Genomic DNA, 27,077 nt, shown 5'->3' on the forward strand with positions numbered 1-27,077 from the left:
TGGGTGTTGTGCCACGCCCTCGGGACGCACACCATGCCCCCTGGGATGCGCGCCATGCCTCTGTCCAACACCTGAATATGTGGCTTTGCACCTGCCTCTCTCATTAATATGGGTATGTCCACATGATGTCCTCCCCATCCCAGTGTTGTTCCAGATTCCCCCCCCCCCTTAAATGCAAAGATTTTCAAGCTTTGAAAAGTCAGAAATGGCCATCTTGTGTAGTGTATTTTTCTGGGGATACTCAAGGGTACGCAGTACCCACACCTTCCCCCCTCCCCAAGTTAAAAGTGTGGCACTTAATGGAACAACTTCATGGTGATTACCGGCACTTTAAAAAGAAAAAAAAAAGCACGGGGCTCCCACATTTAAAGGGCAGGAAGGTCGTAGACAATACTGGGATGGGGAAGTTTCCCTGAGCGCTGCTCTCCTCGGTTGTGATTCCTGGCCTTGCAGCCTCCCACAGAATCTCCCGGGCACTTGCGGTTTTTTTCCATGAATTACCTTTGGTATAAATTACTTAACATAAATTTACTCTAGAATTGGGTGCATTTGCCTCAGCTTTCTATATATATTGGGGACTAACGCTGAATACCCCCCCACACACACTGAGGCGCCCTTGAGATTTGTGCGCCTTCATTTTGCATGCAGCGACCACGAGCGCAGCTGGCAGGAAACCGCCTCGGGAGCCCGGCCAGCAACGCTCCTCCCGGCTTCCCCACACGCCGCCCGCCGACCCCCAACGGGACACCCTGCCTACGCCTCCCGGAGCCTCTCGGCAGCCTGGCCTCCCCGCCCCCTGCGTGTCACCGGCGCTCTTTGCATAGGCGGCGCTCCCCGCCGGCAGCCCCCTTTATAGGCTCTCCCCTCGCGCCAGCCGAGGCCAGAGCAGGAGCGCGAGGCGAGGCAGGCAGGCAGCGCGCCGCAGCCCCACCTCCTTCGCCGCCGCCGCCTCCTCTTCTTTCTCCTCCTCCTGCTGCTCCTGCAGCAGCGCCGCCGCCACCAGCGTCTCCCTCAGACGCTCTGAGGCAGCTGCCCAGGCAGGAGTGGCGCGGCGTCCCTTACCTTGGAAGAGCGAGGACAGCCTCTCCTGGCTCGGGAGCAGGCGGCTGAAGAACCCACACGCGGAGGGAGAAAGGCGCCGGCGGAACCTGGGGCGAGGAAGGAGCGGCCTCGTATCCATGCCGTGAGCTGCCCCGGTCTCGGAAGGCTGGACGGGAGCGTCCCCGAGGAAGCGCCGGCTGTAAGTTTCTCTCCAGCCTCTTCCTGCGACCTGTTGCGTCGCGCGAGGGTTGCTGGTGCCCGGAGCGGCGCGCGCCGGGTCAATCAATGGGATGGGGGGGGGCAGGGCGGGGAACGGACGGACGACGTTCCACCTTCTGCCTGGCTCGAGCGGGCAGCACTTGCATGTTGCCCGCCCGAGCCTGGGCAGCCTTACTCGGAAGCAAGCCCCTCCGAATTCAGACGGACGTGCCTAGGATTTGCAGCTTTCAGCCCTGCGACCCACGTTCGCGAAGGGTTGCAACGCGCGCTTTTTGAGCATGCACAGAGCGCACCGCCGAGGGAGCACGCAGAAGCAGCAGCATCCACGAGTGTGGGATGAAGGAATAGTGAAGGGTGTGTGTGTCGGAAGGTAGAACTTGAAAGTAGGATCGAGGCCCCCGCCCCCTGCACTGTAGTTCGCTTTTTGAAATGCAGCTCTGTCTGTGTGTGTGATGCGCCTGGGGTTTTGTTCCGAGGGGACAATTGTTTATACAGCGCAGAGAAAGGGAGCCGGGTTGCAGACAGGGCACGTTTCTGCCTTTCCGTCCCACAGGAAGAGGGAAGGTCAGAGGGTGTGCTGCTTGCTTCCTTCCTCTCTCTTCCGAGAGATGGCTCTGGCTTTTCTCTCCCTCCCCCCCCCCCCCAAGCTTCACTTCAAAGCGGAGGGAAGTGTGAGGCAGCCGTTGACAGAGCTTTTGTATTTCGTAGAGACGCACATGGCGCTCTGCTCTTCCAGGCAGCTGCTGAATGGGCACGTTAGGCGAGGAAGTCGGCTCTACATGTTTTAACATTTCAGGCGTCATAATCAAGAAGTATTTTGATCGGCGGAACCGCAAAGTACCAACGTGATCCATTGAAACATGAAACCTCCCCCCTTCTCTCTCTCTCTGCCCAAATCACTGGGAAATTTGAAGTACTGTACTGTATCTTATTTCAATAATAAGAGAGGCGAAGGCGTGTGTGTTCTATATAATTTTATGAAGCTGGGATTTTATCCACTATGCTCAAGTTTTCTGAAATAAAGAAAACTTTAAAATAAAGGATATTGAGAAATCCTAGTTATCACTTTTTCACTTGTGGTCACTATGGAGGGGTGTTTTAAAAAGTAAATATATATATATATTTATCTATACTTCATTTGAATATTTAAAACCCAATGCAAAATATTATCCAAACAATAACTTTCTGAGCTGGTTCAAGAAAGCCGGCTCATCTGTTTCTGCATTAATACGTTTATTGCTACCCTGATAAGATGATAGAATACTGACAGGTATGAACCGTTGAACTATGGCTATGCATTTCTGTTTACCAGAAAAAGATTAATATTTTTCACTGTCCAGGAGGTCTTTTTGAACCAAAATCAGTTTATTTAACAATATAATGGAATATTTTCCTAACCATACATGAGTACATGTGATAAGGAACGATGAACTGTATCAGTATTTGCTTATTATTATTGTTAAATTTATATACTGCCCTACACCCGCAGTTCTCAAGGGGCAGTTCACAATAACTTGAGTCCACCCCTCATGCAGCTCCTGTGAAGTTTGAGAGGGGGCTGCACACAGGAAGCAAAAGAAGATTTTAGCCTTAGGGTATTTTCTTTTTCATTGGGTAAGGTATTATTGCTGCATATGAAAAACAGATCCTTATTGGATCAGCTGCTTAGAGCAAGGTGTGTGTGCAGACCTTTAGTTTTTCCAGATTTCATCCTAACACCAAAGAATTTAGAGACTTTCAGCTAGACTGTGCTTACCGGTGTGTTTCTTAAAAGTTACTCAGGAATAAACACTCAGCTGAATTATTGAATAGTCACTGGAGATAGAATTTCAATAACATGTTTGTTTTATCTCTACCTGTCTCTACTCTTAATCTATTCTCTGCTCATTTGCTCATTGATTTGGCCAAGACTCCCAGTTGTCACAGTTTCTCTTTGGAGACTATGTGGAGCCTCCCTGTTCAGTGGCAATATATCTGTGAATAACAGGTGTGGGTGGGTGGGTGGGTTTGTGGAACAATGAATAGGCAATAGCCATTGGCACCATGACTTGCTTGTGAGATTTCAGAATCATCTGAATGCTATGTAGTTTGTAGGCTGGTGCTGGAAACAGATCAGACTAGATTTGTCTGGTCCAGCAAAGTATTTCTTGCATTCTAGAAAGCTTTAAGAATGAGGACCATGAGCCATCAGTCAGGTGTGTAGTTGCTTTGATTTGCTTCCTGCTGAATTCCTAATAATGCAGCAGTGTTTCAGTATGAGATGCACTATGTGCAGATTACATGTTGTTAATTTTATGGGGGGGGGGGAACTACCTGAAGGGTGTTGCCTCATCTTTTTTGTTCAGTGTCTTTGCCAAGCTATCTTAGCTAAAATATTTGTGGCTTGCGTAATCTGCAGCAACAAAGGAGCAAAGTGTTTCAACTGATAGCTTCGAATGCAAAATGATTTATTCTAGTGGACTGTAGGACACCCCCATATGTCCAGATAAGCAGAAGTTCATAGAAATAGATGTGTTGAGATGGAGCCATATGAGAGATAACCAGTTAGCCATAAGGTCATACTTTTCGTAACAGGGTTCTGCTGCATTCTTAGAACCCTCTGTAATGAAATTCTATTAAAAAGCATTGGAATATTTATTTAGGCATTATTTCAAAAATAACAGTGATACTCTTGTATCAGTGTATTTTGAGTTATTGTTAGAAGTGTATAAGGAAGTGAGCATAAGGAAGTTGTGTTTTTTTTAAAAAAAATCCAGGTTTACTTGTTCTGCTCAGAATTCTTCTGAAATTGCAGTTTTATTATTTTTCAGATTCACAAAAGCTTGACACAGCACCCCTTTACAAGGGCATGGATTGCTGAAAAACCATACTGGCAGGTGACCTTCAGCAATCTGTATCGATGGGCTCTTTCCTGCTTTTGTTCCGTTTATGCAAATGCTGTCAAATTACAAATTGTTAATCTCTGCTCAGAGGAATTTTTTAACTTGAGACATTATCTTGTTTAGCTTCAGGCTTTTAACTTACATGTTAAGGACCTCCTCTTACGTGATGCTGTATAGCCACACCTTGGAGAGACTTGACTTACAAATACTACATGGAACCAGACCTGCTGCAGCTTCAAGTATTCCTTTTTGTATATTTTAAGTTTGAGCTGGTTTGCATGGCACAGTAAGCAAAACCTTGGCTTAGCAGGAGCACGTGAATGTGCCGGCTCTCGCAGCTGCTTTGCTCTTTCCTTGTCCCCTTTGCTCCTGTCCTGGCACTGAATTAAGCCCAGGTTTCGCAAGGTGTGGTGAGCTCTCTCATCACTAGCCACAAGCCGTAGCCATGGTTTGCTTTTTTGCAAGAGCAAAAGGGACAGAGGAGGAGCCAAGTGGCTATTCTCTGGGAACATTTGTGTACGCATTTGTGTACCAAGGTTTGGCTTAGTGTGTCATGCGAACCAGGCCACTGTGTGTTAATCCACAGACTTTCTGTCTTCCTGCCCAGGACTACTTTTAGGAAGGTTTGATCCCTTCATAAATTTTTATGTGAGTAGAGTAGTAACTCTGTCTAGAGTTTGTTTCACAAGCACAAAGGATCCTATCTGCAGAGGTCAAGTCAATATTATTTGTAGGATCAGATTTGATAACTTTACTTACCTAATCTGAGCAGGTATCTCAGATTTCTTAGGCTTCTTTTTCTCATGCTTTCTGCTGGTGATATAAATCTGGATTCAGATCATAATGATTTTCTGCAGTAGGCTGAAATGAGGAATGGATTCCTTCTAGATGTATGATGCCAACTGAGTTCATTGGCTAGGCCTTAGAGGTTTTGGGGGATTCCTCCATCTGGCAGTAGTAAATTATAAATACTAAGGAAAAACTAGGCTAGTTCCACAGTACGTATTAGGTTCCAGCTGCAAGTTTTCACTTGATGATTCTAACTCATGGGGTGATAACATCATCTAACTTTCCGGTAGGTATACCGGGGACTCCTTGAGGCAATGAGGTAAATGGTAATCCAAGATTAGTTTTTGGGGCTTTTGAATGCCAGGTTAATGTATGATTGTTTGTCAGATAATTTGCTTAGCTGTAAGAGCTAATAACAGTTTTATTCTCTGTGTCTAATTTGATATATATGGTGAGACAACACAATCTTAAACGTTTTTACTCTGGAGTAGAATCAGTGTGGTTTACTCCACTGTAACTGTGCTTAGGATTGCAGCCCGGGTCTTCACTTTCTTAATTGCTCACACTGAACCATGTTAATGGAGAAATGTGAAACATTAGACTCAGCATGCAGATTATGCGACTGCTTTGCAAGATGTATCTCAGAAATTCACTTGCAGTGGTGTTCATTCCATACGAAGGCTGCAAATCCAGGTAATAAAAGGATTACTGCATATTTCACCATCAAGGTACGCCACATCTGTAATGCTGAGGTGTGCCGACAGTACATTGTGGTGACCCCTGATGGATTTCCCCTCAAACTGAGGCTTTATTTCCCAAATCAAAGATAACTTCGTTCTGAGTAAATATTATTATTAAGATTGGGCTGTAAAGCTTGAAAAGGTTCTAGTCTCATAGCAATTTCCACAAGTGCTTAGCAGGGATCAGCACCTGTACTACAGAGGCTTCAAAAGCCAGCATAACAGCCAACACCTTCTCCATAAGGTGATATCAAATAAGGAAAACCTGCAGAGCAATCCAAACCCCTGATCTGCCATGTTGAAGGAGGTTTGGATGCAGTGGACTCCCCACCAGCAGAGGAGCCACCACTAGCAAAGAACACCCCCAATACACCTATCCAAGTGGCAGGCCGGTTGAGCTGGTGCTGGTGTCATCATGATGGGATGACTGCGGGCCCAGTCTGGACCACTTGTCCTAGCCTGGCCTCTCATTTTGTGCCCTAGTTGGTGTTTCCAGTAGGGCTGTGATGGTGCCGTTTCTCCACTGTTGCTGGCCAGAGGTTAGAGATGTCAACTAAATACTCAAATATGAGTTGGTTGGTGGGCTGTTTCCTCCCCTGTAGCGGCTCTTTGCCTTTGCTCAAGGGCATTGTGCTTCTAATCAAGCATTGTGGACATACTGTATTATGAAACATACCTACTTTCCCTGAGCTTTATGTGTGTCTAGGGTATGGTCACGTCCAGTGCTTTTTTTCAATAAAAATAGGTGCTGGTACTCACCAAAGTTGTTAAAGTAAGTGCCACACTCTTTAACAACAAGGAGAGGTGCTGGTACTGCGTACTCTTGAGTGCCCCCTGGAAAAAAAAAGTCACTGGCCGTGTCCTTTCAGGTGTCCTTTCATATCTGACTCATCACCCAGCTGCAGATTAATGAATAGTTCAGCTTCTCTTTCTTCTGTTGACACTTTCTGCTTGGGTGACAGGCTTAGTCTTGTGGGAAAGTTTCGTGGAGGCCATGCAAATTATAACTTTCTGCTCTCCAGACTTCCTTCACTCCTACCTCTGGACTGTGAAAACTTACTTAGGCTCTTATTCTGTGGGCTGTGGTTGTTTCTATGAAACTTGAATCAGAGCTGGTCTGACCTGCACAGCAAGTAGACCCAACCCCACTGGACTTTAAACTCAGTTATGAGTGAGAGAACATTTTGCTGTGGTGTGTTAAATCTTCCTCTCCTACCTGTGTTCTCTTGGTGCCCCAAAGCCTCCTCTATCTCTTGTGTCTTCCTAATGGGACAAAATGTTTTGACTTGAACCTGGAACCATTAATAAAGACCTATCAGACTGCAAGGATCTATTTTGTTAGGGTGCTGGCTTATAGATCTCTCTTGCCATGGTTTTGTATCCCTTGTCACTAAATCTGAACTTACATGCGCAAGGGCATAACCCACTTGAGATTAATGCAATAGTTTTTGCTCTCAGAATTGAAGGATACTCCAGAACTCGGGCTCTATTTTGTTTTAGAATATTATTAAATCACAGTGCTTGCCATCTTAGAATATCTGCTACTCATAACAGAAAGTAAAATATGCTAGGCATGGTTTCGGTCTTTCCTTTTACATACCTTTTTGGTGTGTTTGGAACGGTTGTATGAGGATAGTATCTTAATGAGTTTCATTTGTGGATGCTGGTGCTCCAAGCAGTATTTTTACATTCCTGAATGTAGTGTGTCTTGTTGCTCATCCTGCTATGATTCAAAGCACAACAATGTTTTAAATATGTGTATCTGCATATTTGGTGAATCAGCTGCTCTGTACTGGGGAGGTGTGACAAAAATCAGAGCTGTCTCTTTCCCCCCTTTTCTGAGTTACAGTGCCAACATATATTGCCATGAAAGTAAGCTATCTAGTTTGCCAAGATAAACCTGCTATCTTGAGCAACAATTTTCAGAATATGCCAGTTAAGAAATTTGTATCGGAAAAACACAAACTGGCTCAATAGTCTGTGTCTTCAGCTTCTGTTTAGAATTGCTCAGAATTCGGTTACGTTTTGTAAGATGTGGGCGGTGGAGGAAAAGAGAATATCATCATCATTGTTATCTCCTGAGACTTAACTGTATTTTTTTATGTTTAGGTGTGGAAGAAAATGTCAGTCAGCATGCATGAGAATCGCAAATCTAGAGCCAGCACTGGCTCCATAAACATATATCTGTTCCACAAATCTTCATATGCTGATAGCGTTCTCACTCATCTAAACCTTCTGCGCCAACAACGTCTTTTTACGGATGTGCTTCTCCATGCTGGGAGCAAGTCATTCCCTTGCCATAGAGCTGTCTTAGCTGCTTGCAGTCGATACTTTGAAGCCATGTTCAGTGGAGGACTCAAGGAGAGCCAAGCCAGTGAAGTCAACTTCCATAATTCCATCCACCCAGAGGTTCTAGAACTTCTCTTGGACTATGCATACTCCTCAAGGGTCATCATCAATGAAGAAAATGCTGAGTCTCTTCTGGAGGCTGGAGACATGTTGGAGTTTCAAGACATCAGAGATGCTTGTGCAGAATTCCTGGAGAAAAATCTCCATCCTACTAACTGCCTCGGCATGCTGCTTCTGTCTGATGCTCACCAGTGTACCAAACTCTATGAGCTCTCTTGGAGGATGTGCCTTAGCAACTTCCAGGCTATCAGCAAAAGCGAAGATTTTCTCCAGCTCCCAAAAGACATGGTTGTGCAGCTCCTGTCTAGTGAAGAATTGGAGACTGAAGATGAGCGTCTGGTGTATGAGTCTGCCATGAATTGGATTAACTATGATCTGAACAAACGCTACTGTTATCTACCAGAACTGTTGCAGACGGTGAGACTGGCCCTTTTGCCAGCCATCTATCTGATGGAGAATGTGGCTACCGAGGAGCTTATCACCAAGCAGAGGAAGAGCAAAGAGATTGTTGAAGAAGCAATAAGGTGCAAGTTGAAGATTTTGCAGAACGACGGTGTAGTCACCAGTTTGTGTGCGAGGCCTCGAAAAACTGGCCATGCCCTATTTCTTTTAGGAGGACAAACCTTTATGTGTGACAAGTTGTACCTGGTTGACCAAAAAGCAAAGGAGATCATCCCCAAAGCTGACATCCCAAGCCCAAGGAAAGAGTTCAGTGCATGTGCTATTGGCTGTAAAGTCTATATTACAGGTGGCCGGGGATCCGAAAACGGCGTCTCTAAAGATGTTTGGGTGTATGATACGCTTCATGAAGAGTGGTCCAAGGCTGCTCCCATGCTAGTAGCTCGGTTTGGTCACGGTTCTGCTGAACTCAAACACTGTCTATATGTTGTTGGAGGGCACACAGCAGCCACTGGTTGCCTCCCAGCTTCTCCTTCAGTATCCTTAAAGCAAGTAGAACAGTATGATCCTGTGACCAACAAATGGACAATGGTCGCTCCACTTCGAGAAGGAGTAAGCAATGCAGCTGTAGTCAGTGCAAAGCTGAAGCTGTTTGCCTTTGGCGGTACCAGTGTCAGCCATGATAAGCTACCCAAAGTTCAGTGTTACGACCTTTGTGAAAACAGATGGACAGTACCAGCCACCTGCCCCCAGCCATGGCGATACACAGCTGCAGCTGTTCTGGGCAACCAGATCTTTATTATGGGTGGAGATACTGAATTCTCTGCATGCTCGGCTTATAAATTCAACAGTGAAACTTACCAGTGGACTAAAGTGGGAGATGTTACAGCTAAGAGAATGAGCTGCCATGCAGTAGCGTCGGGAAACAAGCTGTATGTTGTTGGGGGATATTTTGGCATCCAGAGATGCAAGACGCTAGATTGCTATGACCCCACTCTAGATGTATGGAACAGCATAACCACAGTGCCCTACTCCCTAATTCCCACTGCATTTGTGAGCACATGGAAGCATCTCCCTTCTTAACTGCATAGGTGCCTATACAGGTAAGAAACCACACCTGCAAGTTACAAGTTGCTATATATCTTACCCATAAGCTCAAGAGATTCAAATGTGGATTATAATGCTTTTTGTTAGTGGAATAGGAAACAGAAAAGGCTGGTGTGATTCAGCCAATGCCATATCATGTTGACAGAATCAGGAATAGAACCCCACTGTCTTAATTAAACCTCACTGGCTTGCAATATAAGATCAGTTTGCGCAAGGTGTTTTGTTCAGCACTGTGAGCAGTCCTAATTGTCCCCAGCTATGCATTTGTGTGGGCAATATAATGATGGACTAGTCAATCATAGATAACAACCATTAGTAATTCATGGCACAAAAATTGCTTTTGGATGTATTTATGATTATTTGCTTCACATGTTATCTTCCTTTGTGCAAGTATGTACTTGAAGGTAGTTGGAGACCGCTTGCACATAGATATGAAAATACCAAAACTTTTTTTCCCTGATACTGGATAGCATTGTCTGAACTACATGAGATTTAGCTTATTCATGAAATTATCTGCTAGACTCCTGTTACAACTCCTATTACTGCTTTTCTAACTACACTATCTGGAAATAAGTTAAATTGACTAATAGCAGGGAAATATATTTGCAATCATGGAGCAAGCAGGATAGTTGTTGACCTTAAAGTATAAATAGGCAACTATCATCTGTTTGCATGGACTACATTTTTCGAAAATATATTTGGTATAGAACATCAAAGGGAAAAGCTGTGGGCTTAGGTAGTTGAACTTGGTGGAAACAGGACTATTTATAACATTTAAGTAGAAAGCTTCTGCTTGTGAAGGAAAAAAAGAGTTTAGTTCCTGTGCCCAATGGTGAATCACGCTGACCTTATGCTTAAAAGAAGACATGCCATTTGGTTCAAGTAATAATTTGGTCTGCAAACTCAGAGCGTTCCAAAGCCCATAAATTCTACTTTATAGTATAGTGCAGCGGCCCAAGTTCTCACCTGATGATGTGGGCAGGTGCATTGCTGGTGACTTCAACGGAATGGCATCTGCCTACAAGCAACTCTGAATTTCAGCTTGGTCATGCAGGTGCTTGTACTGTTCTCTTGCTGGTGCAAACATCCCCCCCTTTTTTTCTCCAATTTTGAAATGCTAGTGAAGCTTCCTCAAAACATAGCCTTTTATTAACGGTTAGCCCCCTATCACTGTCTTTTGCTGTTCCAAACTGGTAAAATATATTTTAAGGTAAATTTGCAATCCTAAGCACACTTGCTTGGAAATCTGTGCCCTTAGAACTCAGAGGGGCCTACTTCTAAGTTAACTTGTACTTCCAACACCCAAGTGTGGGTGTTTTTCCTTGGGATGTGTGCAGCCCAATCCAATTCATAGCTGATTGTTGCCTTTAAAAAAATCATTAAAAGAAAACAACAAAAAAACAGACTTGGTTATTAACTAGTAGTGAGGCTACTCCAGTGTAAGTAGTCTGAGAAATGCAGTTCATGCTACAAGATGCTTGCATTGTATTTTCTTCCAACATTTGGAAGCTGCATAATAGGCCTGTAAAACCAGCCAGGTTGTAAAGACTCTTTGATATTCTTTCCTTGTGAAGGTTACAATTGGTGGGTAGATTAAAAGGAACTAGCTAAGTGGTTTTTGCAATAAAAGTTGGACAAACTATTGCCTCTATAACATAGTAAATAGCAAACAAGGAGAGCCATTAGACATAGCAATAAAAACTATTGCAAATTGGGCCACCGAAATGTAGAAACACCAGCCAATATGGTTGCAGGATCACAGCCTTAATTCCAAAGAACTCACAGTGGGGAACCTGCAAGCTTGAGATTCTCAACCATTGGCCTATAGATGCTCTCAGACCATTCACTGATATCACTTGTATTTGAGGATAACCTGCATGCCAAAGATGATAATTGTGACTGTCCCTTGACTTAAAACAATTAAGCAAAATAACAACAATAGCAACAGCAACAACAACAACAACAAAATCACATCAACCTTCCTAGAGTGCAGTAGTGATTCTTCAGATCACGTTACTTGTAGTCTATTGTTTTAGCGGCCATGGATGTGATTATCTTGCGAGTAACAAATCCTTCACTCCAAATTGTCCCCAGAGAGACAGCGATGCGGTCTTTCAAGATTTCCCCGAATTGTTCTAAAAATAACAACCGTAATAAAACAAATGGGTATCGTGTACATAATCAGAGGACTGCCCTTTCATGTTAGCAAGGGCACAGAGCAAATTTGCTTGCTGTGCTGCCCATCTCGGATGTCTGCTCCCCCATACACTCTGTAGACACAAAGCCATTCCTTAGCTTCTGTAATGCATTAAGATAACTGTAGAATTCAGTCTCTAGGGCTGCATATACATCCAGCAAATAGATCTCTTCTCCTTTTTTTTTTTACTGTCTCCTGCTGCTTTCTCAGTGGGAGGGAGGGACAGAAAGGAAATTACTTCCTATTGCGCTCTGTTTTCATGGTGTTGTGTGGCCCCAGCCTGACAGCAGTTAGGAAGATCTTAAGTGTGCTTTGTCTCTTCTCTCAGACTTGTAGGCTCTGGAGCAGGGGACCCTATCCCACCCCCCACAAAAATGTGAATACTGGTTTCAGTGGCTGGAGTGGAAGTTGAGGGGTGAGAGGGTGGGGAATGACACACCAGGCACAAGAATGTGTAGAAGACTCTGATCAGCAGGAAATATTTCAAAAATAATGAAGGGGCTGTATCTTTAATCTGCGAGAGGCGATGAGCTAGGGCTGCAGATTTATCCTGAATGCACTTTTCTGTACTGCGGTTCTAGTACAGTGCTTTTAGTTTAAGGTTGACTTGAGCTTTCAGTAACACACATGTACATTCAAATCAGTCGCACCAAGTTAACTGGAGCAGTTCTGCAATTACCCCAGCGGAAATCCCATCAAACTTTGCCTCATACATTCTGGCAGAGCTATTAATTGCTACTTTAAAAACCAGCGTGGTGCCTGGTTTGAAAACTGGCTCTGAGCATAATAATGAAGTGAGAAGGTGGAGTCTGGACGCCAAAAAAACGGCCGGGTCCAAAGCCAATATTTTGCGCTGCATAATCAACGCACGGGGGTGGGGGGGTTGGGGGTGGGGAGAAGGCTTCAGTGCAGAGGCATCGAAGCATACTACATTGTCACATGACAAAGCACAGCAAAGCAGAGTTCTGACATAATGAATAGCAGAAACGTTTTAAATAAGGGGATTAATATGTCTGCCATTCATATGCTGAATCAATTCTATTCAGGATTCTCCGTGGTTAACAGAGGGCATTGGTTAGAGATTTTCTTTCCAACAGGCTGGCTCCCCCCCCCCGCCCCCTTTTCTCTCCTTGGGTAGTTTGATTTGGCTCATGACCAAAATGACTGTCTTGCTACTTCTGCCAGCAACTTTGCATTACATGAATTTTTATTCTGTCTCTGTCACATTATCTGTTCATGCAGCTCACAGGAGAGTTCCATACTGGATCAATCAATCACATTGAACCGCCCCCCTATGTTACTTATACAGTGGTACCTCGGGTTACATACGCTTCAGGTTACAGACTCCGCTAACCCAGAAATAGTACCTCAGGTTAAGAATTTTGCTTCAGGATGAGAACAGAAATTTTGTGGCGGCGGCAGCAGGAGGCCCCATTAGCTAAAGTGGTGCTTCAGGTTAAGAACAGTTTCAGGTTAAGAACGGACCTCCGGAACGAATTAAGTACTTAACCCGAGGTACTACTGTATTAAGCAGAAACCTTTGCTGTGAATGCTCTCAGAAGGAATGCTTAACAGTGCAATCCTATACATGTTTACTTGGATATAAGACTCATTAAGCTGAATGGGACTTACTCCCAGGTAAATTTGCATAGGTTTGTGGCCTAACTGGAGTCCATATAACTTTGATATTTGTAGTCTGTGAGCTATCGGCTGCTGGTTATTGGACAAGTTCTAAAAAAAGGCACCAGCATAAACTAGGCCTGAGATTGAAAGTCTTATAGTATGTTGTTTCATTGAACCCCCTAAACTTGCTTCCTTTTTCTTTCTTTCTCTTAGCTTGTTGAAGAAATGTTGGAACTGTGGAGAAGCAGCTTTAATGAAGAAGAAAAAAACTGTTCCTTTTTATTTTGAGTTTGAAGAAAATATTCTGCACCTTCTAAATTCTTAAAAAGCTGGAAATGAAGGAATGGGAGGGAGAATATTGTCTTCAGTATATCAGCACATAGTTTAACTATGAATGAATGAACCTATGATCCGATCCCTGTGTTAGTAATTGTGGATTAATGTCAAGTTTAATCAGCCCTTCAAAGCGGGGGGAAGCTGAACTTTTCAGAGCTGCACAACACAGCACAAACCCTCGATTTTCATGGACTTTGCTGTTTGTGTGCAAAATTTGAAATGGTTGTCACCTCTCCTTTGTGACAGCTTGAAGTGTCAGCAGCAGCTGCTGAGGAAATGGGCCAGGTCTGGAGCAGCAAGATGTCTTTGTGAATGAAGATGCAGCTGTATCCCCTGCCACAGGGAAGGGCTTGTTCTCTTAGGCAGTGCCTGGAGCATTGGTTCAAATTGCTGAGCTGCATTGTTGTAGCTGCAGCGAGTGACCTTATACTTGCTAAGGAGCAGAACACCTATTAAAAAAGAGAGAGAAAAAGGAGGTTTTTTGCAGCATTTTGTGGGCGAAGGGAAATAACTCAATTTTTCCCACTCCCCACGCATTTGATTTCCTCTTGTATTTATTAATTACGACTGTCCTACTCTTAAATTGTTACTTGTTGTAGATATAGCTATTTATTGTTCAGTGCTTGCATGCGGAGGGAACGATACCTACAGTTGTCTTTTAAGGGCTTATGTGAATCGTATGTTTTGCACATTCTGTGGTCTCGTGACTTGCTGTGCTGCACAAGAAGAAAAAGTGCTGAGTAATATTTGGGGAGAGGAGAAATGAGGTAAGGAGTCAGAAATTGAAGGATTACAAGGTAGCATCTTAAATTACACGTATACTGAAGGAGGAAGCCATGGAGGTCACTTTCTCAGGCCACTGTTTTGTGTGGCTTGCCAGTGGTATCCCTGTTACACTTGATTTGCCTAGTGTTACCTTTTTTTTTTTTTGAAGGAACTCACCTGGAAGTAGCCACTGTCACTTAACAGTTTTCTTCTTGTGCAGCCTCATCGCTACTGGAAAAGGGGTGTGTGTGGAAAGCCCCTGCAGAATCAATTTACACAGAGCCCTGTTCATGGCATTATCCAACATTTTATTTTTGTTTATTTATTTATTTAAAGTTAGCCGATGGGATGTCTACTATGGACCCACTTCATCCAACCGTGGGAAGTATTTTTGATTCAGAGATACACAGCAAAAATAAAGAAGTGGGGAAGCGTTTTTTGTTTTTGTTTTTTTGCTTTTTCTTTATTTTTTAAAATTAACACGAACTCTTTGTCCATCCACTTTTGAATTTAAATTGTACACCCACACCCACACCATCAGTGTCTTACAAGGTTTGGCATGATTGTTAGGATGACAAAGGAGAAAAGTTGCTCAAACATTGGTTTAATAATAATAATAATTCCTTCATTAATTAGCAAGTTAAGCTTTCAAATGCATACTATCTGGAAGCATCACACAGGATCCCGATCAAAGTCCCATCCCCTGGAATTTATTTTTTTAGTTCTTACTTTCAAGCCTGATCATTCCATTCCATTCTTGGTTGGTTTGTTTTTTCACACTTTGTGTCTTTGCCAGACTTTTAGTTGTGCTATCCATGAGAATTGTTGCAGCTCAACCAGCGTAAAGCTGCTAGTCCTCATTGTGGTTGGTTGTCTTGTCTTAATGTTGTATAAGCAAAATTACTTTAAAATGCATGCATGCATGCCTAAAAGGAATTATGATGATGATGCCTGCCTACATAATGATGATGATGATGTAGCTCAACTCTTCACACTCTTCACCATATGGGAAACACAGTAATCTTACATTGCATTCCTTTGAGTGCTTACACAGAAGTAAACCCACACCGCATTGCGTGGGGCTTACTTCTTAGTAAGTATGTTTAGGATGGCATTATCAGTCTTAAGACTCTTCTCATGCTGCCATAGGCTAATTCTGCAGACTCAATTATGTGCATTTCTTATGTATTCCTATTCGCTTTAATGAGAAATGGGGGTGTGTGCAATTTTGCAAATAGCGAGTAGTGGTTCTTAGCATGGCTAGCCAGAAAGGTTTTTAAGAAACACTGAACAGTATGCACCATAATGTTTGATTTGCAGACCACTGTTTTGATTTGCATGTTTTTGACCAGCTTTGAAATTTTCAGGTATTACAGCTGTATCAAGGGAGGCTGTTTGAGTGGATTCTAGAACAAAACTTTTTTCAAACTTTGATTCAAATGTACCGAGTGCCTGGGGTGGAGGAAAAATGAAAGTGTTCCTAAATGCCATCGATCATTTTTCAGTGAAGCCTAGTGTGCTGGCTATTGAGGGCCAGTGCCCTCAGGACAGCTGCACTGGGGTGCAGTAGGACTGGTGATAGGATTTGCTGCAGGTCACTCTTTGCTCTAGAAAGGGTTGTTGGCATTTACTGTTTGTTGGTTTAAGAATCACTGCTGAAGTTGGCTCTGAAGAGGATTCTTTTACACAGCAACAACATAAAATGCCAGTAAGTTTAGTAAGAAATTGTGAAAGATGGGAAACTCTCTTTCAAGTAATGCATACCATTTAAGTGGATGACTTAAAAACCTGGGGAAAGCTATAGAACATTGCTTTTGCAAACAAACACAAAACTACCCCAACTTAAATTTGGTTTGTATAAAGTCTACCACCACAAACCCTTTATGCAAGGGTTGTCTCTCACTTTTGGTTTGGAGGTGCCTTTGCCCTCCCATAAAAGAAAAAGTAACCTGTAAAGCCTTACTGAACTATAATCATGTTTTTGCGTTCACTTAACACAGGCATGCATTACTCCCAAGGTGTTTTGAGTAAATGGCTCAAAACCCTTTGTTTAGGGAAGTGACAGAATCCTGTCTGCAGCAGCTCTCTCTATAACTGTTTAGCTTATGACACAAATCTGTTTTGTAATACCATCCAATTTCCTGAAGCGCCCGAAGTCTCCACAGTTGTATTTCAAAGCAGTGGTTTGCTTTCAAGTCCTTGGATTTAATTCCTGGGCCTAGGTTGAAGAAAACAAAAAACCAGGGTGGCCCCTAGCCCTGCAGGCAAATATTTTGGGTTCCCGCTCTTTGAATAGACGTGGGAATCCTGGCTTACTACTTGGCGATTCCAGTCCGAAAAACACCCTACACTTCTGAGAGAAATGCAATTCACACCAGAGTACACACAAAAACCTTGGCATAAGACGAGAAAAGTTCTTATTTTGTGGGCTGGTTGCTGTGGAAACGTGGAACAAAGGACAGCCTACCACTTCTGGTATAATTGTGTAGGCCCTTTTTTCTAGGCCTGACACCTGTCTGAATAAGAGTGATTAGAGCTCAATAGTGTCCCTTGTCTGACAATTGAAGATGCGGTTCACGTACAAAAAAACGGGGGAGGGGGGAGGAAAGCCGTACCAGTGAAGAAGTAAAATATCTATGTTGTCTCTCTTCGTTTGCTACTACATTTTGAGGTTTTGTAAAACTGCATTTTTTTTCACAATGTGAAACTGAAGGTCAATAAATTATTAGAGATTTTCTCTTCAATGAACAAGTTCTCCGGAGGTTTTATTTCACTAGCAGAAATGTTTGGGTCCATTTAGACTCTCGCCTTAACAAAAAAACAGGGCATCTCCAACAAGGAGCTTGCAGATTTCCTTTAAATGTCTGCTTCAGTTACACTTGGAATGCTCCCCTTTGTCCTGTCCTGTCACTCTTGCTATGAACTAGCTCTGAAAGTTCAACAGCTAAAATGACAGGAGCTTTAAGACAGCTCTGTGGACAGGAAATGCAAGAGTTTGTAAAAATCCCCCTGCCCCATAGCTCTTGAAGCATGGCTTAGTGACTGATATTACTTCAGAAGGAAATTATGCAAGTCAAATCCTGCAGTATTATTCCTGAGGGGGAGAAGGGAAAAAAAAGATAATGTGGGTTTCTATAAAATGCATGCCTTTTAGTTTTTAATGTGTCGTAAATAATGTTGAGTGTCCTGTTTCCTTAGCACTCATCAAGTCCAAATCTGGGATGGGCCCCTTTCTGATCATTGGCTCTTCTGCAAATCCACCTTTTTTTAACGTTGTTTTATGTATTCATGCAAGCGCACAGGTAAAACTACAAAAAGAATTCTGATGCCATCATGGGATAATCTGCTCAGGAAATGGCAAAGTCAGCATTATGACACAGTAACCTTGATATAATCATATAGATGTGGTTGGTTTTTGTTTTTTACAGCGGGGTGGTGGTAGATAAGACATAAAGGAAAAGAAAGCTGCGATAAACTGCATGCACTGCATTATGTTAAAAATTTGGAAATAATAAACCAAGCTATGGTAAATTCTGAAAGCCTTGGTGGCAGTGCAGAAATAAGAGAACATGAAATTCAAAACACTAAAGTCCACGGAGAAATTTGGATGAGTTGAACTTCAAAAGCATTCTTAGTCTTTCGGTTAACACACTGTGAAATCCAGTCAAATATAGGCATGTTTTGAGTCCCAATGTCTTAATTTATTTCTGAATGAAATTTTACGTAGTTCAAATACACTTCATTTTGGATGGAAAGTTACATAATTTTGGTTAGGGAGACCTTTGGGATTTATTTATTTTTAAATTAAAGAAGGGAGATCAGCTCTTAAGTACCCTTATTTTGAAGGACACTCTTTTTGTTTAAAACAACAACAAACCAACAAAAACAATGTTCAGGTTCTCAGGAATCATAAATGTGATCACATGAACATTTGAAGACCTAAAGACTGCACACTGAAACATGCAGAGTATTCTAATGTTACAGGAGGCTCCTATTTTAAGCCTTCTGAGGTGCAATTTCTTTCCTTCCCATATTTCTACGTATGAGTTTTTATTAATAAATTATTAAAAGGTAAAGGTACCCCTGCCCGTACGGGCCAGTCTTGACAGACTCTAGGGTTGTGCGCTCATCTCACTCTAGAGGCCAGGAGCCAGCGCTGTCTGCAGACACTACCGGGTCACGTGGCCAGCGTGACGAAGCTGCTCCGGCGAACCGGCACCAGAGCAGCACACGGAAAACGCCGTTTACCTTTCCGCTATATAAAGCGGTACCTATTTATCTACTTGCACTTAAGGGTGCTTTCGAACTGCTAGGTGGGCAGGAGCTGGGACCGAACGACGGGAGCTCACCCCGCCGCGGGGATTCGAACCGCTGACCATGCGATCGGCAAGTCCTAGGCGCTGAGGTTTTACCCACAGCGCCACCCGCGTCCCAACAATAAATTATTACTATTTATTAAATTGTATACTGCCCCTCACCTGTAGCTCTCCGGGTGGTTCACAGCATAAAAATACAAGCTAAATACACAGAATACATAATAAAAACAAGAACAAAACAAGCCAACAGCCTCCCTCCCCCTCCCATAAACACATTTAAAATTTTATAGGATGCTAGTTGGCTAAAGGTCTGGTTGAAGAGGAACATTTTTGCTTGGTGCCTAAAGGTGTATAATGAAGGCGCCGGGCGAACCTCCCTGGGGAAAGTATTCCACAAATGGGGAGCTACTGCAGAAAAGGCCCATTCTCGCGTTGCCACCCTACAGACATATTAAAAGACTATATTATAGGTCATAACCAGCGTTTTGAGTTGTGCCCAGAAATGGACTGGCAACCAGTGTAGCTGTTGCAACTTGGGAATCAAGGGCTTGATGGCAGCAATGTGTTGTGCCAAACAGAACAGAAGTAGCATCAAAAACAAGCCAAGGCCAATCCTTGGGTCTATGTACAATGGGGGCATACTTCATCCCTAGGCCAGGGGTGGCTACCTTCACTACAGGGCAACCCTCTGATGCCCACTTGCCAGCAGTGGCCATGGCCAAAGCAAAACCACTGTTGCCAATGGAGTATTTTCTGCTAAGCCTAACTGCAGCATGGGGGGGTGGGTTCCATTGTGATCATGGTGACGATGGAGAGGGTTAAGCCTACCTTCTCAGATGCTGCGTTACCAGTGAATATTGTCTTGTCCCAATGCCTGTAATCAAATAAGGAAGACAACAACATGATTGCAGGCTCCACAGTTAGCACTGCATGGAGCTAGGCCCTCCAGCTTAGGGATGGGCCAACCTGTTGGTTCAGTTCTCTAGATTTTTGCAGCAATTGGCAAATGTTAGTTAGAATAATCCTCATGAAAACTCACCACCGTTTTGGTGTGAATTTCTCTTAGTAAACACATTTTTGTATGCAGTTTTGACTAATGTACACATTTCTGCGAGCAATTCTCCTCCCCCCAAATATTATTGTATGTTATTTCACTAATATATGCATTTGTATGCACACTTTACAATAGTATGTCCATTTTTTGTACACATCACTTGGCTGGGCAGCTGCATTGCAAAATCAGGAGAAGTGCAAAATTTAAAGGATTGCTGTTTGTGTTTGATTCTGAAAGGATGAATTAGGTAAGTTCACCTTTAAATTTCTCCTCCATCCCAACCTCAGAATCATAGAATTGTAGTGCTGGCAGGGACCCTGTACTGAATCAACTCCCTGGTCCACATTGTACTATCTATCTTGACTGATACAGTCCTCCAAGGTCTTAGACACAGGACCCTCCCTACCCTGCCAACAGGCATCTGGCAAGGATTGAATTGATGCTCTTCTACATGCAAAGCATGCCTGTGCCACCTGAGTTAAGCACACGAAGCTCCCTTTGTAAAAATGCAAAAGATTCCATGTGCTCCAGCGCTTAAAATGTGCATATTGACAACAAGGCCATCTGTCTTGTATGTGACTTCCATAACAGTTCACAAATGGAGAGCATCCTTTTCGGTTGGAGACCACACAGTTAAGAGTGTAAGTTAACCTCAGGAGCAGAAATGTGTGTAAGACACGGCCAGGCATTCTAATGTGTTTGGTTAAGTAAATTACAGGCCCCTTATAATCAGGTTTGGGCTACGCTTTGGAACTAACAGTGCTCGGAGAACCTCGAGGAACTAATTTAGGCAACATTTTCTCCCCTATGCTACTTTGCTCAGTTACCTTAGCAACCATAATCTTTATCTCTGAAGAGGTGGGGAGCCGTGAAAGAAGGAAAGCAGGAGAAACTGCAGCAAAGACTCTTGCTAATCCTCTTCTTATGCCGTCAGATTTCAGCTGCTATTATTTTACACTCGCATACTAGGTGGTACTGGGGAATGTCCTCTGAGATGGTGTGCTGATGCTGCATGGCTTTTGTTTGATGCTTTGATTTCACAGAAAAATCTCACGGCTGACTTCACGCTGGGTGCTACTCAGATGATACATTTCAGTGGAATTATACAATCCAACACATAAATTATTGTTCTCCCAGCTGTTGCACCACCAGTCAGAAGAGCTGGAAGAATTTTGCAAGAATACGTGGAAACCTCTGTGTAGTTGTGGTGGTCAGTTCCGAAAGCTGGCAAGGTCAGGCAGCTCCCAAGGACAGTGGATGGATGGAAATTTGAGGGATCTCCATGTGATGCTCCTCTTTGTCCTCCTAGCACCCAGGAAGCTCAAGGTCATCCCTTGCAGGTCTGAAGCCAGTCTAAAAGTTTGGATTGGGGCACCAAAGAAGAAGGGAGTAGAGTTGCTAAGCTGATTGGATGGTGTCTTCTATGCCTCCTTCTGGCAACTCCTGCAGCCAAGCTGGTGCCAAACGTATTGCCCTGCTTTCCAGCGAGGCCAAGGAGGAGGTATTGTTGTCTGGGCAGCCCAGGACCTCACTTTTGCTAACGCAACAACGCAGGCGCAGTGATTCTCCAGTGGTTTGACTTTACCCCTAGAGGCGCACTCCATTGTCTTTCAAGACAGATGGATGTCAACATTATTATATTAATTTATTATAATGATCATAATGATCATTATTACTGTTACCTGAACAGGTCCTGCAGCAGCAGAAGGCCAGGTTGGAGGGCAACTATTTTGGGGGTTAGGAGAGCACAGCATCCTCCTACTGCCCTTCCCTTCTGTTCTTCACCTGTTTGTTTTTATCCTTCCATCCATCCATCCATCCATCCATCCATCCTCTGGCTGCCTTGGCTTTCCCTTTACTCTTCCTCAGTTTTCCTTAGCTCTGTTCACTTCCTTGTTCCCTCCCATCAATCTTATCCTGTGATACGTAGAGAAACCTGAAGATTGGTTTCAGGCCCACAAAAAGTTGTGTATAGACAAGCTGAACTGCTATGGGAGGGACATCTTCATTCAGCTACTTTAGAACATGGAAGTTTGATAATTATATAACAAGACAGTGAGAGTGAGACTTGACTCCTGTTTCTAGAACCTGTGTGAGGTTTAAAGCTCAAAGTGACAATTTCCCCCTTCCCTCACAGAATTTGGACTGCATGTATTCTGACAGTTTTGTGTCCTAAGCAGTTAGAATGTTCACAAACATTTAATGCCGCTATATCAATCAGTGTCAGGGCCTTTACTGCCAGAAGAGCAATAAACTGACACTATTGGATAGCAAACAGTCAATTTCACTCCAAAGATGAACTTCAAAATACAAGAAAATGTCCTGTTATGGAGAGACATTACCAATAAGGGCAAGTAGCTGTGCAGGTTTTTTTTCTTTTTAAAGAGTGGCATGTATTTTATTAAACACTCTCCCTCGTGATTATGTTCTTGTTTGCATCAGAGTTCAGAGAGCATTTGTATTACCAGCAATGGTAGAGACCATTTGCCCCATTGCCAAGAATAATGTCAGTCTGCACCACACAGTTTTAAAGTCTCTGGGTACCTTTTCTTACATTCTCACTTCTTTTGATAAAAACGACAGAAACTGAGTCTGACTTAAATCTGGCTCTGGGAACACAGGGGTGGTAGAAGGAGTCTCTATCTGATTAGCAGCTTTATTTGTCACCATCTAAAGCTGGACACAGGTCTAGAGTCATGATCTGCAGCCCCCTATAAGTTCTCTAGCATTGTAATTGGACCTTGACCTCTCTGAAAGCAGGAGGTGCCTTGTTTTCATTCAAAGAAGTTTCTGAGAAATCAGACCTTCTAATCTGGATGAAGGCCTGAATGAAAGCCTTGTTAGGGAAGGGATTAAATCCCAGCAGGCCTTGCCACCTCTGTGGGGCTGTTTGCAAAGGCCTTTGGCGGTCTTCTGCAGAAGGCTGGAGGTGGTCCTTCTCAGTTTCATCTGGACACACAGGAAGATTGGAGTTCTCAGCAGGTACCCAGGAGAGATGTCACTTGGACCGAACTATCTTTCTCATCTGTAGCTGCTGCCCAAATGCACCAACTTGGCTTTTTCTCATTGTCTTTAAAAGACCACCGGCCTTCCATGCTGCTGCCAGCAAAAGATGTCAAGTGAGAAGAGAACTCCCTTATGCACAATACATGGCTGAAAAGCAGGCGCAGATCCAGGACTTGAAATGTGTCGAGATAATTTTGCTCCATGTATGCCAAGGCTAAAAATTTAGGTTTTATTCTGGTAGTGAGAAAACCTTTTCTACTGCTATCAAAAGTAAGTGTATCTAATGATGCACTGGATCAAGTCTAGTAAGTGAGAGTAAATACATGGGAGCGTTTTCCTGTTACTGAGAGCTACTATTGAGAGCAGTAATTAATGTGCTTAGGATGGGGTGTGGGGAAGAATAGGGTCATCCTGTTTTTTATTATGAACAAACCTTGGAATAAATCGAAACAGATCTTCCCAGCTGCCTGGATGTTTCAAGGAGAAGGCCCAGCTCCTGTGAGGAAGAAGACAGAAGGAGCTTTCAGGTCAAAACTGCAAGTTAAGAGAAGGCTTTATAACACCTCGAGCCACAGTAACTGCCGCCAAGCAGCTCTGAAGAGTGACATGGAGACTTCAAGGCAAAACGTAACATTTTTGTCATTGGTGCAAGAGATTTTTCTTCCCAAAATAACCAGTATGGAAGGGGCTATGCTGGATCAGAGCTGGGGGTGGGGGCTTTAAGCCTTTGCAATCACCATGGCCATAATTAGAATGCCACCCCCCTTCTCGACCTTCAGTTTGCAATGGAAGGAAAGTTTTTTGTAGCAGTATTTCAACAGCTATAATGTCAAGTTCTGGTCATAACTTTGCAGATAATATAGCAGACTTTATTCAACAATAATGGAAGAACATTGGGGCTCATTTTGATGCCTTGCTGTTTTATTTATAGTCCTTTATTTGCACAAACCCTCTGCTTGAAGGGATGTCTGGTCCAATGCCGGTTTAAAGATAAATAAGTTTAGGAAGGGCAAGCAGGAGGGACCTTAATGTTGCCTGTCAATAGTGAGCGCCGAGACAGCAGACAGGTTACTTGGCTACCGTCTTTCCCCCTGTAGCAAGATGCATTGTTTTTCTATTCAGATTGCAGTATTTTTTTCTAAATTTGCATCTTTACATACTAAGCAGCATATGTGTGTGTGTGTGTGTGTGTGTGTGTGTGTGTGTGTGTGTGTGTGTGTATATAATGAAAATCTGTCATATTCTGTCCTCTTTTGGAGGGGCAATACATAAGTGGCCATTCTGCTCAATAAACAGTTAATAACACATACATTGTCTAGGTTCAGCCCCTGCTATGAACTCTAATGGTAACACTCTTTTGACTGATAAGAATCAAATTCTAGGGGGCAGAACCCTTTAAGAACATCCTGAATCATGACTCATTTGCCAGCTAAAAGGCTATACAGGAATTACCTCAGTGTGATACAATCAGCTTCTGGCCCAGGAATCTTATATGGCTGAAACCGAAGAGGCCATTAAATCGTTATCTTACAGAAAGGCAGCTGGTACTGATGCTGCGATGCCGCCTTAGATTGACTCGAAACTATCCCCCAATATCTTTTTTAACCTCATGCTGATTTCACCACATCCCTCAACGAATGTGGCATCATGAAAAGATACCTGGAGCGCATAAAGATACCTATGTCATTCGGTGGCAGGAAAGGAAATTGTTTCCTCTGAAATAGCCACAGAGAGATTTCCAGCTGCAGATGGAAAGAATCATCCTCCTAAACAACTTGGGCCCGCAGTACCTAAAAGACTGACTGATTCTTCATGTTCCACCTCATTCTTTGAGATCTTCTATTGGGGAGCATTTAGTGTAGCAGAACCTGCCCTGTGGAAATATTTGGTGGTAGAAGTCTATCAGGAGTCATTCCTGCCTTCTTTTAGATGCTGTTTGAAATTTGTGCTGTTCAGACTTTGCAATGTTGCTTTTTTTAACCATCTCGTATTTATTGCTGTTATTATTTAGATTACAGTGGTACCTTGGTTCTCAAACATAATCCGTTCCAAAAGTCCATTTGACTCCCAAAACAGTTCGAAAACCAAGGCGCGGCTTCCGATTGGCTGAAGGAGCTTCCTGCACTCAAGCGGAAGCCGCGTTAGACGTTTGGCTTCCAAAAAACGTTTGAAATCCGGAACACTTACTTCTGGGTTTTCGCTGTTCGGGAGCTGATTTGTTTGTCAACTAAGCCATTTGAGAACCAAGGTACCACTGTGCTGTTGTATTATATTTTTATATTGTATGCCAACTTGTTATCTCTCTCTCTCTCCCTCTCTTTGTAAATAGTGTGTGTGTGTGTGTGTGTATGAATAAATAAAGTGTCTGACTAGGACCAGGGAGGCCCAACTTAAAATCTCCACTCAGCCATGAAGCTCGCTGGGTGACCATGGCCCATTCACTCTCCCCACCTTTCTTAAATTACAATAAAGCAGAATAAAATATCAAGTCTATGAATGCTAGCCAGTCATGATGGCTATATGAGCCCTCCAAGGTCAGAGGTCACTGAATATCTGTTGCTGTGGAACAACAATGAGAGAGGTCTAATGCCTCCATGCCCAGCTTGTAGGCTTCTCAGAGGCATTTGATGGGCCACTGTGGGAAGCAGGATGTTGTACTAGCTGGATCTTTAGTCTGATCTGCCACTGGCTCTCTTATTTATGAAGGAGCTATAAAAAAAGGAAAAAAAGAATAACCAGCTGCTAGCACAAAAGCTTGCCTAAATAGATGTGCTGACTATTCCTCTAAAAGAAGCCAGAGGACAAGCCAAGTGGCCTTCTTGAGCCAGACATTTTACAGCAAAGTAATGACCACCAAAACAGTTATTCTTGTATTTAATCTTTAAAGTACTTTGAACAAGGCTTTACTGAAGGATGTTAATGTGTGTACCATATACCTATGGTAACACATACTCTCTGTTTTTGGGGGGCTTGCAGGGACATGGACTGTATCAGGCGAAACACAGTTACCAAGAACAAAACACTTGGGTATTTGTTGATTTTATAGAGGCATGTATGGTGTGTATGGGACACGGGTGGCGCTGTGGGTTAAACCACAGAGCCTAGGACTTGCCGATCAGAAGGTCAGCAGTTCAAATCCCTGCGACGGGGTGAGCTCCCATTGCTCGGTCCCTGCTCCTGCCAACCTAGCAGTTCGAAAGCACGAAGTGCAAGTAGATAGGTACCACTCCGGCAGGAAGGTAAACGGCGTTTCCGTGCGCTGCTGTGGTTCGCCAGAAGCGGCTTAGTCATGCTGGCCACATGACCCAGAAGCTGTTCGCTGGCTCCCTCGGCCAATAAAGCGAGATGAGCGCCGCAACCCCAGAGTCAGGCACAACTGGACCTAATGGTCAGGGGTCCCTTTACCCTTTACCTTTATGGTGTGTGTATGATAGATCCATTCTTTGGCCCTACCTATGGTTCAAGAAGATCCTGGTTACAGGACAGTCAACTTCAGAACTTTTAGTGGGCAAGTAGGCCAGCCACATTCTTGGAAAAATAAGCTATTGAAGCACTATAGAAAAACAACTGTGTAAGACAGGAATGGGGGAACCTCAGCCTTGAAGGCCAAATTCCAGGGCTTTCTATCAGACCCCCCAGGCCATGGTCTATCCTCAAGTCACATACCTACAGGCTGTGCTCTGCATCCTATGTGAGTACTTTCCCCTGTTGGAATGGACTCTTGAACTGTGAGACTGATAAGAGTCACATCTATTATTCTGACCACTTTTGCATGTGGCCCCCGGAAGGTCCCCCATGAAGAAATGCAGCCCCTGGGCTGAAAAAGCTTCCCCACCCCTGGCATAAAACAGGATTTCTCCTGCAGGAGAGTCAGTAGGACAGCAAGCAGCAAACAGAATCAGAGGCTGCTTGTTTATCTGCGTTGCATAACAGAAATTAAATGCAAACCACAGGGAAGGTAGTTCTTTCCTGCTTAAGGAAAAATATATATATTATCAGAGACAGGCTTCTATATGGTTATCCATGACCACATAACCTGTAGGCTGAATAACTTTGCTCCTTTTGAGCAAGCCACAAATGCAAATAATCTGTAGGCAGAACGGTGGTAACGACAACATCCCGATAACTGTGAGGCCTCCAGCCCTTTCACAGACATGCCACATTCTAATAACATCCTTCCTGGTATTTTAAAAG

The 27,077-nt window shown here is 43.6% G+C and overlaps 1 protein-coding gene across 1 annotated transcript; it reads left to right on the forward strand.

Annotated features, from left to right (window-relative positions):
- The first annotated feature begins 765 nt into the window (after positions 1 to 765).
- On the forward strand, positions 766 to 17,255 carry ENC1 (ectodermal-neural cortex 1). The gene is made up of 3 exons (XM_083577395.1): positions 766 to 1,240; positions 7,781 to 9,582; positions 13,620 to 17,255. The coding sequence occupies exon 2, from the start codon at positions 7,793 to 7,795 to the stop codon at positions 9,560 to 9,562; it is 1,770 nt and encodes a 589-aa protein (XP_083433521.1). The 5' UTR covers positions 766 to 1,240; positions 7,781 to 7,792; the 3' UTR covers positions 9,563 to 9,582; positions 13,620 to 17,255.
- Positions 17,256 to 27,077: the final 9,822 nt, after the last annotated feature.

Source organism: Podarcis filfolensis (genome assembly GCF_964270895.1).
Source record: "Podarcis filfolensis genome assembly, chromosome: 11".
In the NCBI taxonomy this organism is placed as follows: domain Eukaryota; kingdom Metazoa; phylum Chordata; class Lepidosauria; order Squamata; family Lacertidae; genus Podarcis; species Podarcis filfolensis.